General features: G+C 39.2%; 1 protein-coding gene across 3 annotated transcripts in view; it reads left to right on the top strand.

Moving 5' to 3' along the window:
- The window catches only part of slc37a1 (solute carrier family 37 member 1), a 43,135-nt gene extending 24,960 nt beyond the window's left edge, over positions 1-18,175 (top strand). For 2 of the 3 annotated variants that reach the window (XM_038719743.1, XM_038719744.1), the window contains 5 exons: positions 9,778-9,851; positions 9,973-10,051; positions 11,821-11,918; positions 12,072-12,136; positions 15,622-18,175. In XM_038719743.1, the coding sequence (XP_038575671.1) occupies positions 9,778-9,851; positions 9,973-10,051; positions 11,821-11,918; positions 12,072-12,136; positions 15,622-15,637 (332 nt within the window). In that variant the 3' untranslated portion in view covers positions 15,638-18,175. The remainder of the gene's footprint in view (positions 1-9,777; positions 9,852-9,972; positions 10,052-11,820; positions 11,919-12,071; positions 12,137-15,621) is intronic. The other variant, XR_005444525.1, reaches the window with a different exon arrangement.
- Positions 18,176-19,449: the final 1,274 nt, after the last annotated feature.

Here is a 19,449-nt window from a genome sequence, read left to right as displayed (position 1 = left end):
CATGTATAACCTATTTATCTTTAGAGTGGTACAGTGGGTAGTGCGTAGTGGTAGTTGCTTCTGATACAAGAAAATTTGTGAAATAAGGAGAAGGTTTTTGACATAAAAAGAAAAAGTGACATGTCATAACAAAAAAATTGTTAAAACTAAATAACTTGCTATCTAGTAATAATAGGAAAATATGGCATAATAACATGAAATATATCTTTTTATAATGCAAAATAAAGCTTGTTAAAACGAGAAATATGCTCTGATAGTGATTTCTAGAAGCCTGGATCCATATTTATATTAACTGAAAACTCTGTAGGTCAGGGGCTCCACACAAAAAAATAAGGAAGACATGTCTGGTAGTAGTGTCTTCAAATAGAGTTGCTAAACACCTCAGTTCACTAAAGGAAGCCATCTCTTGTGACTGTGTGGGGAGCAAGCATTGTTGATGCGTGCATGTAGAGTCAACCTCTGCCGTCTGGCTTGTCCACCAATAGGCGAGAAGTTGACCCCTTGAGACACAACCACTCCTCATTTGCATAACAAAATGTAAAAAGGGGAGACAGAAATAAATACCTTTGGGGAAATAAATGGAGAAGAAAATGCAAAGGAAGAATAAAACAGACAAAAATATTAAAACACACATATTAAGTAAAAAGTTTTCTAAGTTTTCTGTTGTATTAATTTTTTTATAAACAAACATACAGAAGACAGGACCAGACAAAGCAACCACAAGCTGGAATAACAACACAAAAACCAAAAACCCAGATTCCAGGTAAATGTGACAGGCACATTATACAGAATAAAGTGAAATATAATTGCTATACATTCATGCCAATAAAGCTAATTTGGATTTAATGGGAGTTGAGTAAGGAAAGAAAGCAGAAATAAACAATAGTTTTTTATACAAATGCTCTTGTCAGTATAGCAGAAATATTTACATTAATATAGTCAAGAAATTGTTTCCATATTCTTTCAATGGCATTAGTTTTGGACTGCAGAGGACAGGTGAGAAAGTCCAGAGGTATGTAATTCCATTATTGTCCTATCCCACCACTGAGGGGGCCTTATCTGAGATCGAGCGCTGAAGAATATTGTTCCTGGCACAGAATGTCATAACATTATACAGTTTTTTTTTCTGATATATATCAGTTACACGACCACTGGGAAGACCCAGAAAGAGGGAAACCAGGTCAAGTTCAAACTCCTTCCTCAGAACCTTCTGTATTTTAAACAGAACACCACTCCAATATTGTTGTATTTTTACACAGGACAAGATACAGTGAGTAAGATCGCCAATTTCTGTTTTACTCTGACGAAATGGAGAGACATCCTTTCTGTATTTGGAGAGACAATTTGGACCAACATGTGCTCTATGCAGTAGGGGTGTAACAGAACCCAGAAATCTCGGTTCGGTATGTACCTCGGTTTTGAAGTCACGGTTCGGTTTCTTTTCGGTACAGTAGGGGAGCAAACATTAAATTGCTGCTGGTTTATTATGAACTTTAGTTAAAATCTAAATTAGTTTACAGTTTTTTAAACATTCTTCCAAATTACACATAAAAAATAAATTATATAAAATAAATGACAATAAGAAATAAAATACTGCTACAAACTACTAACAAGTTCTCCACTAAATAAAATATTCTCAAAACAATACCACATATAGCTAATAAAATCTAATAAAATAATAATAATATGGATTACAGTGCAGCATTCTTATTCTTTTATTCCATCAATGAGTATTATCAATCCCAGCTGGAAGGCCTGCTCAGATTAAAAAAAAAAAAAAAAAAAAAAAAACCTTTGCCGAAGAGTAAAGTTTGTTTAAATGCCAAAAGGCGTTTTTTTATTTTTTCCTCCTTTGTTGCAGTGACCTTCTCCTTCGTGTGATACCATTAGTGAGTTAGCAAGTTTGACGTGTTGCCAGAAACATACCTGATCACTACTAAGAAATGTCGGCCCAATGCTTTCGTCTTGTCAACTTGTCCGTTGTTGTATTTCACTGGAAACCGAAGTGTTCCCAAACAGAAGACTTTAACAATAAGGGACGGTCTTAAAGCTCTGTCCGTGATGCTTAAGTCACTAGTTAGCGAGACGCTGGGCTAAAGTGGCTGCCTGTGCAGCGCTGTAGTGCCACAAGGCAGAGATTTGGTCCGCCTTAATATGTCCGTGTGGAAACTCGGAATTTACGTATCTTACACACACACAATAAGCCCAATATATAAAGTTAAAGACTGCAATTGGTGCACATGTGCACCGTTCTGAAAGTCCTATACCGAAACGGTCCGGTACGAATATATGTACCGTTACACCCCTTCTATGCAGTATCTTAAATTGCATCACTCTTGTCTGGTAACAAACAGATACTTTCCTTGCATTCTCCCAGATGTCCTCCCACATCTCCTCAGTTATCACAACACCCAGTTCCCTCTCCCAGATCATTCCAAGCGTCCGAATGCCGAGATTTAAGCAATCCTTCAGACTGGCATAAAAGGTTCTAATGGAAGCATTGCTCTGAGAAGGCAGTAAGTTTCTCTATCTGTGTGACATTCATATCAGCAAGCAGAGATGTATCTTTTACAATAAAATCTCTGACCTGAAGATAACAAAAAAGGTAATTTCTTGATATGCCATATTTTTCCATAACTTGATTAAAAGTCATGAGGGTTGGACCAACAAAAAGATCACCCAGGGAAGAAATTTACTTAACTGTCCAGCATTTGAAAGCCCTGTACAAGGTTCCTGGGAGAAAGTCACGGTTATCAGCGATCAGGGTGAAAACCGACGTATGCCCTGATCTGCCTTCTTTATGCTGTGTAATCCTCCATGTTCTAACAGTATTAATTGTAACTGGGTTGCAAAGCTTTTAATATATTTCAGTTTATCAATAAAAAGTACTTTTTTTTTTTGTGGACAATTGGATAGGGACTTCTCGATATCGAGCCAGATTGATGAGGCATCATCTTTAATCCAATGAGCTACAGTCCCCTCATCGGTTTAAGATCAAAAGATGAGGATGAGACAAGAGTTCAGAATTTCAGCTCTCATTTCGTGGTATTCACATCTAGATGTGTTAAACAACTCAGGACATACCACCCTTTGTTTGAACCCACCCATTTTTCAAGTGTGCAAAACTATTGGAACATGTGACAGACAGATGTTTCTTGTTACCCATGTGTTGCCTTTTAGCTCGATTGTCCAAACATTAAGTAGCTCTGCATGACTAGTCTAGGTTTTCATCCTTGGTTCAAACCTATAAAGACTGCATTTCCTGTTAAAGAGGATAAACCATCATGAAGACCAGAGAGCTGTCTATGGGAGAAAAGCAAGCCATTGTCAAGCTGAGAAAAGAAGGAAAATCGACCAGAGCCATTGGACAAACATTGGGCATAACAAGCACAACAATTTGGTATGTCCTGAAAAAGATAGAAACTACTGGTGTACTGAGCAACAGACGTCCAACAGGGCGGCCAAGGAAAACAACATGAGTTGATGACAGAAATATGGTGAGAGCTGTGAAGAAAACCCCCAAAATATCAGTTAGTGACATCACCAACGACCTCCACAGTGCAGGGGTGAAGGTATCACAATCCACTGTTGGAAGAAAACTCAGAGAGCAGAAATATAGAGTCCACACCACATGAGGCAACCTACTCATTAGTAGTAAGAATCGGAAGGCCAGATTGAAATTTGCAAAGAAGTACAGAGATGAGCCGCAAAAGTTCTGGAACACAGTGTTATGGACTGATGATCACTTGAAAGTCATGCCTTCTGAGGCAGCTGTCTATTACGATATCGAGGCAGCGAGGCAGCGAGGCAACTGCCTTCCGTTTCGAACACATCCCAAGATTAATCTCTACCAAAGTGATGGAAAGGCCAAAGTGTGGAGAAAGAAAGGAACTGCTTAAGATCCGAAGAATACAAGCTCATCTGTGAAGCATGGTGGAGGTAATGTCATGGCTTGGGCGTGCATGGCTGCTTCTGGAATAGACTTATTAATATTTACTGATGATGGTAACAGCAGAATGAATTCAGAAGTGTCAGGAACATATTGTCTGCCAATTTACAGAGAAATGCATTGAAACTAATCGGGAGGAAGTTCATCATGCAGCAGGACAATGACCCAATGCACACTGCCAACAAAAAGGACTTCATCAGGGGAAAAAAGTGGAAGGTTTTAGACTGGCCAAGTCAATCACCTGACCTTAACCCAATACAGCATGCATTTCACCTCCTTAAGAAACAGCCTGAAACAAACAAGAACTGAAAGAAGCTGCGGTAAAAGCCTGGAATACATCACAAATGAAGAATGCAACAGTTTGGTGATATCGATGGGTCGCAGGCTTGAGGCAGTTATTGCAAGTAAGGGTTATGCCACCAAATATTAAATGTTATTTACTTTAAGATTATTAGTTCCATTACTTTTGCTCACCAAAGAATGCTGTGGTCTAATACAAACAGTGATATGTCCTAAGTTGTTTAACACATCTAGATGTGAATACTAGGAAATAAAAGCTGAAATTCTGAACTCTTGTCTCATAATCATCTTTTGATCTTAAACCAAAATGTCTTCAGTGAGCAACAAAAACAAGGGAATTTCCCTTACCGTTCCAGTACTTTTGGAGGAGACTGTATGTATCTTAGAAAGGCACTCAATTGGTATCTCTTAATATCTGGGAGATCCAGCCCACCCATAGTATTTGGTAACTGCAATACTGACATGCTGATCCGTGGTCTTTGTTTAGTCCAGATAAAAGAACTGTCATTCAGTTTTTTCTCTATTTTATGGTTGAAAAGATGAGAATCATTTGTATTGGATAGTGCAAACGTGGAAGGATATTCATTTTCAGAAGGGAAATTCGGCCCAGCCATGATATGGGAAGATTGTTCCATCTCTCCAAGCGTTGTGTAATTTTATCGAATAGTGGGTTAAAGTTGGCTTGAAACAACTGATTAAATTTAGGTGTAATATTGAATTTAGGTGTAATATATGCCTAAATACATGAAACCTGTAGGGGACCACTTGAATGGGAAAGGATTGGGATTATCTGGTGGTTGTCGTAAAGTACCTAGAGGCATGTCGTAAAGTACCTAGAGGCATTACCTCTCTGATTTGGAAGTACCTAGAGGCATGTCGTAAATTACCTAGAGGCATTACCTCTCTGATTTGGAAGTACCTAGAGGCATTACCGCTCTGATAAGACAAAGGACTGATACAGAGGGGTTTAACATAAACAGCAACGCATCGTCTGCATACAGTGTAATTTTATGTAATTTTTCGCCCACATCAAACCATTAAAGGGTCTCGCCTGACAGCTTCCGCTAAACCATTGCTTAGGACTGCAGCCATTATTTGGGCATACAGGACTTTCATCCATCTATCACCTAAGCTGAACCAATCAATTGTAAAAAAAATTAAAAACTCTTCTCTCGAAAGCTTTTTCCGCATCTAGGGAAACCACTTGACCATTTACTTCCTGCTGTTCAGATAGCTGGATAATATTTAGCAATCTTCTAATGTTGGGATAAGAATTAATAAAAAAAAACAGTTTAATCCTACTTCACAATGATCGGTAGAAAGCCTTCGCGTCTTGCTAAAACTTAGGAAAGAATTTTTAAATCCACATTCAATAGCGAGATCGACCTATACGGGGCACAATCCTCGGGGCATTTCCCTTTTTTTCGGAATCTGTGAAATATTGGCTTCCCTTAATGATGGTGGAAGGGTGCCACATTCAAAGGAGTGGTTAAACATTCATAATAGGTTCTAATAGAAGACTTTGAATTTCTTTATAGCCACCGAGACCAGCACTGCCTGGCGTTTTGACTGTTCAAAGGAGTTGAATGACCTCACGCAGTTCAGCCGCTGAGATCGGGGCATTTAATTTAGATTTCTGAACTTGTGATATAGTTGGAAGATCAAGATTGGAGAAAAAAGCTTCCATTAGTGTTTTAACATGGTTAGTTTGCTCTGACTGATATAATTTTGTGTAGAAATTTGTCATTAGTGTCATTAATTAGTATAGAATCAGAGGAACAAGTCCCTGACCCATCTGAAATTAACTCAATAAGCTGAGAGGCTTGTCGCTTTTTTGTTAAATTGGCTAAATATCTTCCTGGTTTGTCCCCATGTTCTTTGTTTTGCATATCCTAATTCCCCCCGCCTTTTGTGTTAGCAAGGAGTCTAATGTGGAGCGGATAGCAGTAATTTCCTTCAATTTAGCTTCTGTAAGTTTCTTGAAATAATCCCCCTCCAATATACTCAACCTCTTTTCTTGTTGTTCCATAATTTTGCGTCTTTTGGTAGCAATATAAGATATGATCAACTCCCTGGCATAGGCCTTGGAGGTTTCTCAGAGCAGAGATGAACTATTAACAGAGGGGTTGTTAATGGTGAAGAAATGCTTAAATTCTGTAGTGAAATATGATATGAATTTGTGATCTTTTAGAATTGAGGTGTCTATTCTCCAACTCGTGGGTTTCTTAAGAATTTTTTAAATATAACGTTCATGTATACTGCTGCGTGGTCTGATATTATAATGTTTCAAATTGAACAGGAGACAACAGATTCTATAAACTGTTTTGGTGGTAAAAGATGAAAAATAGACTTGATGAAAGCCGCACTGTTGCTGCTGTAAATGCTCCTCATCATTCAGGTGTGTTTCTTGCAGCATAGCATTATCAATGGAATAGAATAGAGTACCACTTTGTCCAGCCAAGGCTGGAAAGAAAATTGTCTTTGGTCTCACCAGACCTATAAAAACATCACTATACAAACATGAACATATATATGACACTATGCAATTTATTCATTAAATTTATTGCACTAGGTATAAAAGATCGCTTATAGATATTCCTATTTGCCAGAGGCACTCTGTATCGTCGGAAGCAGCTCAAACATATGGAGGGGGTGTTTATTGTCACCAATGATACTCAGGGCCTTTCTGTGTAGAGCTGTACTGTGAAGGTCAAACCAGACCGAGATATTAAACACGAGAATACTCTAGAATACTCTATCAAGCTGATATACACTCTCTCCAGGATGTTTTGACTGACACCAAGCTCTTTCAGTTTCCTAATTAAGAATATTCTCTGCCTGGCTTTTTTACAGATGAAATCAGTATTTTCAGTGAAACTCAATTTGTCATCCACGTGTGTACCTAGATACTTAAAACTCTCTTAAATCTCCACTGTTTGACCACAGAGAGTAAGCGAAAGGGATTGCTCAGCATGATGTAAAATCAGCTCCTTTGTTTTCACAGCATTGATTGCCAGATAGCTAGACCTATACCATTGCACCAGTCTGGAAACCTGAGCAAAATAATCAGACACAGCATCATTCTTATAAAAAAGACCAACTAAGGCCATATCATCAGCATATTTAAATAGTTTATAATTGCTGTCTTGCAGTGTCATGTCATTGGTATACACAGAGAATAATAAGAATCTTTTCCTTTTTTAAAGATAACAATATTTTTTTTCTTTTAATGGGGGAGTGGCTTCCCTTAATATTCCAAAAAACAAAAAACAGACAACACAGGTGACAGATAACAGACGTGCCAACAGCACTGTGGGAGGAACCTTCCCCATGCGATAACCAGGGAGTACCATAACCATCTCCATACCCAGACACTAACTTGATTAACCTCTCCTACAGCTCCGACCTCAAATGACCACCTGAATAATATTAATATCCACCTGTGAACAAGGATAGGCAGACCAAAAAAAAAAAGGTCCCATCCCTCTGCAAAAACAAAATAAAATACTGTCTGTAATATTGGTTTACACACCATGTTATCATTCACCCATGATCACCATAAACATAGGACAGTAGGGCAAAGGTTGTCATTTGAAATTGATCAGTTTTAGCCTTGTGAGCCATCATCATTATCTACAGAGATATATGATCTGCCCAAACATGAACATAAACATGAACATAAACAGATCGGCTGGTGACTCACGTGTAGCTCATCTGAGAGTGTCAATAAAGGCCATGGCTTTAGCGGGGGAGTCGAAACTCCTGGCTTCTCCACTGTGGATTATTTTCAGCGTGGTCAGGTACAGCATCATGTATTTAGCCCTAAATACATGATGGTCCTAAAATCCTTTTCCTTTGCGCAGTACCGCGGCTGACAGATCCAGGAAAAACATGATGCTGGACTCCTGGTACTTCATGGTCCTGCTAAGTCTTGCGGCGTCCAGCACCCTCTGTTTGTCAGCGAAGTTGTGAACCCTGATTAGGACGGGTCGTGGTCCCTGGTTTGGTCCCAGCTTTGGAGCTAGAGTGCAGTGAGCTCTTTCAACTTTGACGCGGTCGGCTTTCGTCTCCAGTCCGAGCAGGTTGGGTATCCAGCTCTCGAAAAACTTTGTTGTGTTACTCCCCTCCGCGTCTTCTGGTAAACATTTTTATCCTGCTCTGTTCTCGAGGTCACCGATATGCTCGGACATGTTTTGTATTTGGTTTTCAAGCACCTGAAACCACGTCTCCACCGTCTTGGAGGTGTGTTCAGACGCTGCTATCCTATTCTCTGCCTCGGTGGTTCTCTCCTATAAAAGGTCTGTATAGTTTGGGTTAGTGGCCCCGGCTTTTCATCAATCACCCTGAATATGTTTGCTGTTATTTCCTGAATAGTTTGGTGAAAAGCTGGGTCAAGGACATCCTCGGTGTTAGCTAGTAGCGGTTGTTGCTCTTCCTCCACAGGGGGAAGGTCAGGCAAGTAGCAGTTGCTTCTGGTCTGTTAATCTTGGTCTGATCATTTTGTGCATTTAATTCGATGTTTATTTATTTGAGCATTTATTTTAATTATGTATTTATTTCTGAGTATGTTTATGATCAGTCCTCCATAGGGGTCAACTCCACTGGTTGCGAAAAGAAGTCAGATTAAATTCAGTTATGACAAAATGGATGATGCTTTGTGACATTGTGGATAGACTTAGTTGTAGTCCTTAACTGAGTCACTGCAGTCAGCTCTGAGGAATCACACTGAGACAGATCAAACTTACTGTGAGCTGCCTGATTTTGTAAGGCTTTATGTTCGACTCATATTTATTCTTAAGAACATTTTTAGACGTTCACACACACCTGCCCTCATCTCGATGTGGGGGTTTGCTCTGACGTGTATTAATGAATCTGTCTTTTCCTAAATGCTCCTGAACACTGTTTTGGAGTTATATAGTTATGTTTCAAATACTATCCCTCTGTGTGTCCTTTACATCATCTGCTTATCATGTACAAGTTCCAGATAATTAGATCATCAGGTGATCATCAGTGGTTCATTCAGTGTAGACATTGTGGCTCAACTGATGACTCTTATTCCCACTGAGCTCATAATGGTCACAGCTGTGGCTCATTATCCTCACAATATGCTGAAGGGAATTTGTAAATGTCATTATGTGACACTGTGATACAGCAGAAGATGATACAGCTGCTGAGCAACAGCAGCCGCTCTGATGTATAAAACACATGCACTTTGTTTAATTGTTGTAAACAACTTGTTAATAACTGTTTTTTAAATTATTGTTTTTGGTATTTGTTTTGTCTTACATTCACCGTGGGTCATGAGAGAAACGCAATTTCAATTCTCTGTGTGCCTTGTACATGGTAGAATTGACAACAAAGTTGACTTTGACTTTGGCACACATTGTTGGTTTGCCCTAAGTGAAGTAGAGTAAACTTTACCAGGTATGTTCTTAGTACTGGGGGAAACATTGAGTTACACAGGAGTGCAGTGGATTTGGATGGCTGTAGAAATGCATGATGTAACTCACCTAGTCTGTGTTTCCCAGGCATGCTGTTAGTGTGTGGGGGTCTAGTCAATGGACCCTACGCCCTCATTACGACTGCAGTGTCTGCTGATTTGGTAAGTGTGTTTAACTCTAATTCCAATATACTAAATTCATACATGATTATTGACTCAATCTGCATAGACCCCCTCTCTCATTCCTCTTTCTCTCAAACTTTCATTTGACCTTTGACCCTAGGGCACCCACAAGAGCCTGAAAGGAAATGCTAGAGCATTGTCTACTGTCACAGCAATAATAGATGGCACAGGATCTGTAGGTCAGTATCAATGATCAACAGGACAAAAGGATAAAAATAAAACTACTTAACAGAAGGCTGGTGTTATGTTTCTAATGTTCAACAAATCCCATGGAAAAACCCAGCTAACTGTATGTATTAGTCTGTTTCCCAATATCTTTAAATGTCCCAACCTTATCTGTAGCACTCTACACCTACTGAAGACTTTTAAAAACAACTCACAAATAAAATTATCTCTCTCACAAAAGTGACTACATTCCTCACATTTTTGTAAATATTTGATTATAACTTTTCATTTTCACGTGACAAAATTGCAGAAATGACACTGCTACAATGTAAAGTAGTGAGTGTACAGCTTGTGTTACAGTGTAAATTATACAGCCATTAATGTCTAAACTGCTGGCAACAAAATTGAGTACACCCCTAAGTGAAAATGTCCAAACCGGCCCCATTATTTTCAAGCACTGCCTTAACCCTTTTGGGCATGGAGTTCACCAGAGCTTCACAGGTTGCCACTGGAGTCCATCTCATCTTTAGAAGAGGCGTCCTTCTGGGACAACAGCCACGCAGACCAATTTGTTTCCACTGTGTGGCGTATGGTGTGAGCACTGACAGGCTGACAGGCTCATACGTCTATTTCCCCAAAGACGGCCTCTGGATATGACACCGAGCACGTGCGCTCTACTTCTTTGGTCGACCATGGCGAGGCCTGTTCTGAGTGGAACCTGTCCTGTTGAACCGCTGTATGGTCTTGGCCACCGTGCTGCAGCTCAGTTTCTAGCCAAGGCCATTTTTATATAGAGTAACCTTTTTTTTTTTCAGATCCTCAAAGAGTTCTTTGCCATGAGGTGCCATGTGCCATGGAGTGTGAGAGTGATAACACCAAATTTAACACCTGCTCCCCATTCACACCTGAGACCTTGTAACACTAATGAGTCACATGACACCAGAGAGGGAAAATGACTAATTGGGCCCAGTTTGGACATTTTCACTTAGGGGTGTACTGACTTTTGTTGTCACCGGTTATATATGTGGCCTGTCGGAGGTCATTTTGCAGGGCTCTGGCAGTGCTCCACCAGCATTCAAAAGTGACCAAAACATCAGTCAGGAAGCATAGGAACTGAGAAGTGGTCTGTGGTCACCACCTGCAGAACCACTCCTTTATTGGGGGTGTCTTGCTAATTGCCTATAATTTCCAGCTGTTGTCTATTCCATTTGCACAACAGCATGTGAAATTGATTGTCAATCAGTGTTGCTTCCTAAGTGGACAGTTTGATTTCACAGGAGTGTGATTGACTTGGAGTTACATTGTGTTGTTTAAGTGTTCCCTTTATTTTTTTGAGCAGTGTATGTCATTTTAGAAATGTCATTTTATAAAAACAACGGTGGATTAGTATACATGGTGCTCTGCAGGATGGTGTTTTGGGGTTTGAGAATGTTCATGGTGATGAAGGAACATGTTACCCAGCAGAACAGTGAGGCTCACTAATGTGTTTTAATAGTTTAATAATTTTAGACAACAATGGAGCTTTATGGCTCAGAGGAAGAAGCAACATCAGTCTTTGACACTCGCACACAATACTTTTTTAGTAGAAGACATGGTTGGTTTGGGTCTCCAGATGAGATTTGTGGACAACCAACAACCAACCTTATCTTTGAATGACCTACCTAGTAGTGTTCATGTTGGGATAGCTTGGATTCAACCTGTCTGAGATATCCTTGGAGATATTTCTATAGGGAGGTGATCTACACACACAAACAAATGATCCTAATTATGTTTATGCTGTCAGGTGCAGCAGTGGGCCCCCTGCTGGCGGGGTTGTTGGCTACAGGCGGCTGGAATCAGGTCTTCTACATGCTGATGACTGCTGACTTCCTTGCTCTGTTGGTGAGTGCTTTAGAAACCATGAACAACAGTGGCCAGTAAAATTACTGAATGTAGCTTTAAATTCAGGCCAGCAGAACATAAAAGGAATATGTTTCAAATAGAAGCAAAATAAATAAATGAACTAATATTTGACTTTGTGCATGTGTGTTTCAGCTTTTGCTACGGCTCGTGACAAAAGAGCTATGCTCGGCTAAAGCCCATCCCATCTCCGCTGTAGAGTGAGTCCTGCTTTCTACTGTTGATCATTGTCTCTTTCTACTGTCTGTTCTCCCATTCCTTCACTCCCAAAGATGTTATATTATAATATAACTATAACTTTAAAGTTAGTTAGTTGGACTTTGTTGTCCCCAGGGGGATTTAAAAAACAATACTACATATACGTTGAAAAATAATTTATCTAAATATCTATCTATATTTATTTATTAATTTAATTTATCATAGTGCAGAACACATTACAGTATGTATTTGCAGTGACTATACTGTGGATATGTTTACAGGGTTTTTTTATTATTAGAGTCCAAGCCTGAGTGGGGTTGGGAACTGTGAGCGGAGCTGGGAATCCTATTGTAATCGTATTAGTTTTTATTACTTTTCCGTGCGTTTTTGCCTAAAAGTGATACTGCGGCCTAGACGGTAAGTGCTACAGACACAAAACTCACGGGGTACGTTCAGATTCGTGAAACAATGGCAGGCGAAAAAATCCACACACTTCTAACTCTAGGGGGCTCTAATAGCAAGGTCAACACATTTGGGCTTGGAACTCCCGGATACAAAGACGCATATTAAAAACCTTATATCCCGCGTTCGGGAGATCGAGCTGAATCTCCTGGTATAGGCCACGCCCATTTCTGCCTAGACTTTTTTTTCTGCTACATCGCGAAAACTAAAAAACCTTTTTTGATTAACTCCTCCGAAACTGTGAGTCCGATCGGCACCAAACTTGGCACGGATAATCTCTGGACCAAGCTGATAACAGTTAGTGCTCTCCAGACTGATACTCGAAAAACTGTTGGAATGATAAGCTAACAAATGTTTGTGTAAAACGCTTAAAACAGGAAGTGTCATATCTTAGGTGTGGAATGGCCGATCGACACCAAACTTGAGGACCTTATGGGGGCATGCCCCCCTAAGTGGCTGTGCAAAGTTTGGTGATATTATCCCCTAGGTGGCGCTATTTAACACAAAATATTTGTTCCTCTATAACGACAAATCACATTGATATGAAACTTGAGCCAAATTGTTCAGGACAGTCTCCTGACTCCATGGACCAAAGTTGACCCTAATATGCCCATAGGTGGTGCTGTTATTGCAGATTAAAGGCCTTTTGACACGGGAAGCGACACTCTGCCTGCGTAGTCGCATGGCCCCGCGGGGTTGCTCTGCGCTTCTCATGTGAAAAGACACAGAGACAAGCGCTCCGCGAGTAAACTGAAGGCGCTCAATAGATAGCAACGGCTTCTGTGCGCCACTGTATTCCTTCATAGCCTAGTTTAAAGTAAAACTATAGGCTAAGTAACGTTAGCTGATGAGCTATATTATTATATATATTATTCATATTCATATAGCTGATAGCGATAGCTGATAGCGACAGTTTCACAGGAACACGCCCGCTTGTTGCTACGCCTGTTGCAATGCCCGCGCCCCCCTTCCCACACGATCGCCTCTCATTGTAAATGAATTACGAGGCGCGTAAATTGCTTCCCGTGTGAAAAGGCCTTATAGACGTAAAAACAAACTCCCATTGACATACATGCATGTTATATCTATAGGTGGCGCTATAATCCATGCTCAAATACCATGGGAAAATCCTATTCATTTCATACATTTTGCCTCATAACTACTAAATACATTGCACATTCATAAATATGGTAAACCTGGCACCAGGGGGCTTGGACCCCGCTCATAACTGTTTGCAGTTCTAATTATTATTATTATTATATATATATATATATATTTATTTTTTTATTTATGAAGTGGAATGCACATGGAGGTGGTAATGATAATAAGGTAATAATAATAAGCAAAAATATGTTACAATCATTTGGGTGGGGGGGAGTATAGAATAATAATATTAATATGTAATATTCTGTGAGGTGTGGGGCTTAGTGACTGTGCTGAAAGGCTGCATCCCTGGAAGACACTTGGAGGACAAGTAGGATTTGGGGAGTTAAGGGGAGTAGGTGGGAATTGGGTGGGTAATTTAAGAAAAAAGTTTCCCTTTTTCCCAGATAATTTTTCATAACCGATTTAAAGGTTGAAGCGGCTTTAATGTGATGTATTTCAATATTTTAAGTTGTAATCTCAAAGGACTCAAATGCTTTAAAAAGCACATTGCTTGTATAGATTTCCTAGTTAGGAACCATATAGATATAGCCATGCTCCAATAAACACATTTACTGGAGAAACATGTAACCTGAGAGAATCTTGAGAACCTATGGAGGGTGACGGTGAGAATATTTTTGAGGACTACTTTTGTGTTCCCTTGCAATATGTTTTGCATCACCTTAATACTTTTCTTCTTCCATTCCCTCTGTTTCTATTTCCGCTCAGCTGCTCCCAGCGCCTCAGTATGGATCAGCTTATTGAATCTTACTTTGAACTGGGCATTACAAGGGCTGAAACAATTCATCGAGAAATTTAAATAACTCGTGCTACACGCATAGAACTTGGAAGTACTGTGATGAAACACGAAACATATTGCAAGACACTGCAAAATATTGCTATTGATTCAGTTTTTGAAATTTATAGATGATTATCTCTCAGTTCAAATGGGAAGGGAAAATCCAAAATGAAAATGAAAGGTTTGCAGAGAGGTAAAGTGTATTGGAGGTTTGTCTGTTCCAGATATGAAATTATATAGCTACATTTTACATCTGCATTCTTTAATAAGCTGATGTAGAGCCTCTAAATCTATTCTGTTGTTTCTAATAGAAAAGGGGAAACACTCAAATTCCCTGAAACAAAAAATAGGGGTTATATAATATTCATATTCCAAGCTGAATTAACTTCAAAGTTTAGTCACTTTTTTCAGTTGCTATGTAGTCATTTCTTTTAATTGTCTATATAATTTTGATGGATAAAACTCCAAAGATGATTGTAAAAATGACAAATTAATAGTACTCCTAAAACTGTTTTGGAAATAAAGCATGGCATGGCAAAACATGAGCACAGAATAGATAATACAGTACAAATGAAATAATCTTTTTTAGCTCACAGCAAGAACCAGATGCTTGGAGGAAATGCTGGGTATGGCTCTCTTTTTGCTGCCAGATGAGTACTGTCAGGTGCTGAAACCAGTTTTCAGCATGAATATTTATTCCCCACACAACAACTAATGTAATATCAGTGATAATGGGCAACAGTTGGTAAGGAATGAAGGCTGTATGCTGCCATTTTGGTACTGCAGATCAGAAATATTTTGGCTGAGAAATGGATTTAATTTCTTAAACAAGTAATTTAAAGAGCCATTGAGTCACATATTCAGAAAGCAACAAACCTCAGTTCACAATATTATCGCTCACAAAAATAGTAATTTGACATCCAACTTGGAAGATGAACAAATGTTCTGAAGCCAGGACACGTGTAATTTAATAGTTTGATCCACACTCCACAAAGTCCTTCATGAACTGTGAGTTCACTTTTCATAGAGCTCTTGACTGGAAAATGTATCAATATGGCATTAATGCTTGTCTCTGCCTCCCAGGTTGAAGGAGCACTGAGCGCCTTGATTGCACTGCCTCCTTGTCTAAGCCTCAAATGGACTGTGGCTCTGACTGTAAGTAGACTGTCCTGGACCTGAGACATTAACCATACACATGCACACATGGAAAATAATGCAACATGCTGCATGTGTGTACCAGCTACGGTAGTTGCTTCCCTTGCGTCCCTGAGGATGAAGTGAGGCTGAAGGTGTGGCTGGTGAACCAAACAGCAGCAGACTCCAGCAGATTTCAGTCTAGAGAATTCATTGGCACATACTGTATATACTTGCACACAGAAATGCTGTACTTAACTACCCTGTCTCTTTCTTGCTCTGTGAACCTATTTCCTATTGCAGCCAATTTAAGTTTGAAGCCACTATCTACTATGACTCCAAGAGTTGGCAGATTTATAAAACTAGCCTTATTTTTGGCATGTGTAATGGGATTTTAGATAAACTACAAGTAACAGTTATTTATCTTGTTGACTGTGTTTTCATGGGTCCTGCTGTAGTTAAGGACAGACTAAACCATAACATCTCTAACCTTAACAGTCAAGTTTATGCCTAAACTTAACCATCTACACTATTACCTACTATTACTACCTAACGGACCATTTTTAATTTTATACCCAAACCCAGCCTTCCAGTGGGACCATGGTGGCATCTACCCTGGTTTTAGACCTTGAATCACATCCATACCTTCCAGTTTCTAAGAAATCTAATAGATCAGGTGTTGTGGTCATTGGTGGCTTGAAAAAACAACCAAGCCAATCAGCGCTTTCTGGGGGGGATTAAGAATGGAGTTGTCAGAATTGGCTAGTAGCTGCCTAGCTAGACTAAATTCCTTTAGTTAACTGCTATACACCGAACCTGAATCCCTGTGGACTTAAGATGGATTTGTTCCTGGTATAATTCAGTGGCATATCTGTGAAATTATAAGTATGTGTCTGATATTCTGTGTCAGAATTATGTGCACTTTTGGCCAAAACAGTATAAGAATATGTAATCTTCTGTGGGCCCTTTCGCACATAAAGCGAACACCCCTTTCATGCATGAATCTTAAGATGGCCTTAAAGGCATGCTAGTACACATGAATATAAACAATGCTGAATTCACAAAATCACTTAGTCAGTCACTCAGTCAATCACTCAGTGTAACTTTCTTTACTGCAAAACTCCACAGGGCATCTTTTAAAGCAACATTTCACCCAAATGATAAAACCTCACTGGCCTGTCTGTCAGGTCAGATCATTTTGCTTTTATTTGTCCAGGTTTCCAGATATCACTCTTTAAGTTTATGGTGCTTATACCACTGAAAAATTATTCAGCAGCAACATCTTTCCAGGAACTGTGTGTCCCTGTTGACATTGTCAACAGTTGTCATGGGAACTCACAGTAGTACTGTACTATAAGCAGTTGACAGCTTGTTCTGTGAACTATCTAGAATAACAGCAACAGTGTTTCTATTGACATGTTTTAATGCTTTGAAAAATTCAAATTCTATTGAATTTGGGTGAATGCTGAAATCTCCGTCTGGACAAATAAAATTTTCTTTATAGATGGATACTACTAGAGGGAAGTCAATAAATATATTGTATGTCTTTATTGAGCTGGTGCTTTTAAAAATTCTATACATTGTATTTCCAATGTGACATGATTGTCCCAAATGATTGTTTCTCTTTACTATTTATACAAATGTTGTCCTTTGCTCAAATGACAAGCAGCTCTGATTAAAACAAAGATGCTGGACCAACTTTAACTTCTGGGTAAAGCTGTGTGTGTGAAAGGAGGATATACCAAGACCACTACAACTCTCCCCTACTGTGTGGAAGTTGCCATTTCAGTGTCACCTTTGCCTTACTGAACCAAAGAGATTGTGGGGAACATATTGTAATTTAAATAAGACACCACTTATTTTAAAAGTCATTAATTATTCCTGTCAGTTTTGTGGTGGTTTCTGTTTTTTCTGAATTTGTTGTCAAGTGAAGACACCAAAGTTGTATTTTTATATAAAACCTGCAGATAATAATGTATGCCTTTCTGTCTGTGGGGGATCTGAGATATTATGAATGTAAAGTTCTTGTCTAACCTCATATGGATACATTACATATCTTATCTCAGAAAATAGGAATATCAATTAATTTATCACTTCTTCCAATAGCTGATCTTGTTACAATAAAACATCCTGTTGAAATCGTAAAACTAAGACACTAAACGTTCATGGTTAGTGATATTTTTCCAGATCGGTTTAATATTTATAATTATGTTAATTTATTAGCTGTAAACTGTACTAGAATAAAACCCTGGTAATGTTTGAACTTCATGGTGATGGCATTGAGACATTATGACTTCCTTAGAACAAGACCTCATGTTGTTGTATGTTTTATGTGTCAGTGGTAGGCCTTGTACTTGAAACATTGTGTGCCTTGTTTGGTGTTTGTCTCTTTGCTGGGCAATTGATTTTGTACAAATCCAAATATTGAAATGTTAACTATGTTGGGGGGGTATTTTACTCCCAAAGTATTGTAGGGAAAAAATAAACCTTTTGTTTTCTTCAACTGTTTGGGGGTCGTGTTTTTGATGGCTCTTCTTGCAGCGTACTACTGCTGACCAGCAAAATCCGTCAACTTCATGGCATGGAGTGGCCTAAAGTCTCAGCTGGAAGTGGCAGGTGTCATCTGAAATGGTAAGCTCCTGACAGATGGGAACCCACTCAGTGACACAGGCAGACAAGAAATCACACACACGCCCTTCCCAATCATGTGACAGGATTCAAAAGGGGTAGGCTTCAGGCATATTGATCCTTGATTTGAGCCACTACTTTAAAAACTCACACTTGAAAAAGTTATGGCTCACTGTAATTGTTTCTTCTGTACTGGCCCTAAAGTGATTTTTCCTTAAATGACTTAAATGAAAGAGTTTCATCCTAAATTTTGAATGTTTTACCCTTAGTCAGCACTTCTTCACTAGATATGATCAATCTGTCCTTATTAGCAGGCTATGTACCACAGTTGTTTAAAGTAGCTAACTGATGTTAAAAAGCCCACTTTTGATCCAGAGGTTTTTAGCAAATAGACCTGTTTCTAACCTTCCTTTGATCCTTGATAAAGCAGTTGCCCAACAGCTATGGGACTTTCTACATAGCAATAGTTTATTTAAGGATTTTCCATCAGGATTTAGAGTTCATCATAGCACAGAGACAGCACTGGTGAAAATGACTAATCATCTTCTGACTGCATCAGACAAAGGACTTGGTCTTGTTAGATCTTAGTGCTTCATTTGATACCTCTAACCATCAATTCTATTACAGTGACTGGAACATGTTATTGGCATTTAAGGAGCTGCTCTAAACTGGCTTAAGTATTTTTTTATCAGAGTAGTATATTAAGGTTAGCAATGCGTGCTTAGATCACATCCTAATGTAGGACACGCAAGTATCGTAGGATAAAACCGTAAAAAAGACTTTGGCCCAGAGTTACGCTCAGATCCCTCATATAGAGATGGCAAACTGGGGTTACTTTACTGTTTTTAGAATCCACTGTGTTAATAAAGCAATGTTAAGAAACTGCCATGTGATAGCCTATAGTGAAACTGGGGAGGCTGTCGACTTGAGATGAAGCGTAGCTATGTAGATCCGACTGATGCTGGGAGAAACATCAAGATTTTTAAGTAAATAGTGCGGCATTTCTTCTCTTTGTGATGGCTGTCTGTGTGTGTGTGTGTGTGTGTGTGTGTGTGTGTGTGTCAAACGCCAGAGTTTGTGCATCGGTCACGATCACAGAGAGGTGGTGATCCTCCATATGAATATGTTGTTATGGGGTAGATCCGTTTT

Source organism: Micropterus salmoides, unplaced genomic scaffold (assembly GCF_014851395.1).
Source record: "Micropterus salmoides isolate LMB-PRFRI ecotype aquatic unplaced genomic scaffold, ASM1485139v1 Ms_hic_scaffold_15, whole genome shotgun sequence".
Lineage (NCBI taxonomy): Eukaryota > Metazoa > Chordata > Actinopteri > Centrarchiformes > Centrarchidae > Micropterus > Micropterus salmoides.
This window is presented reverse-complemented; position numbering and strand designations above follow the sequence as displayed.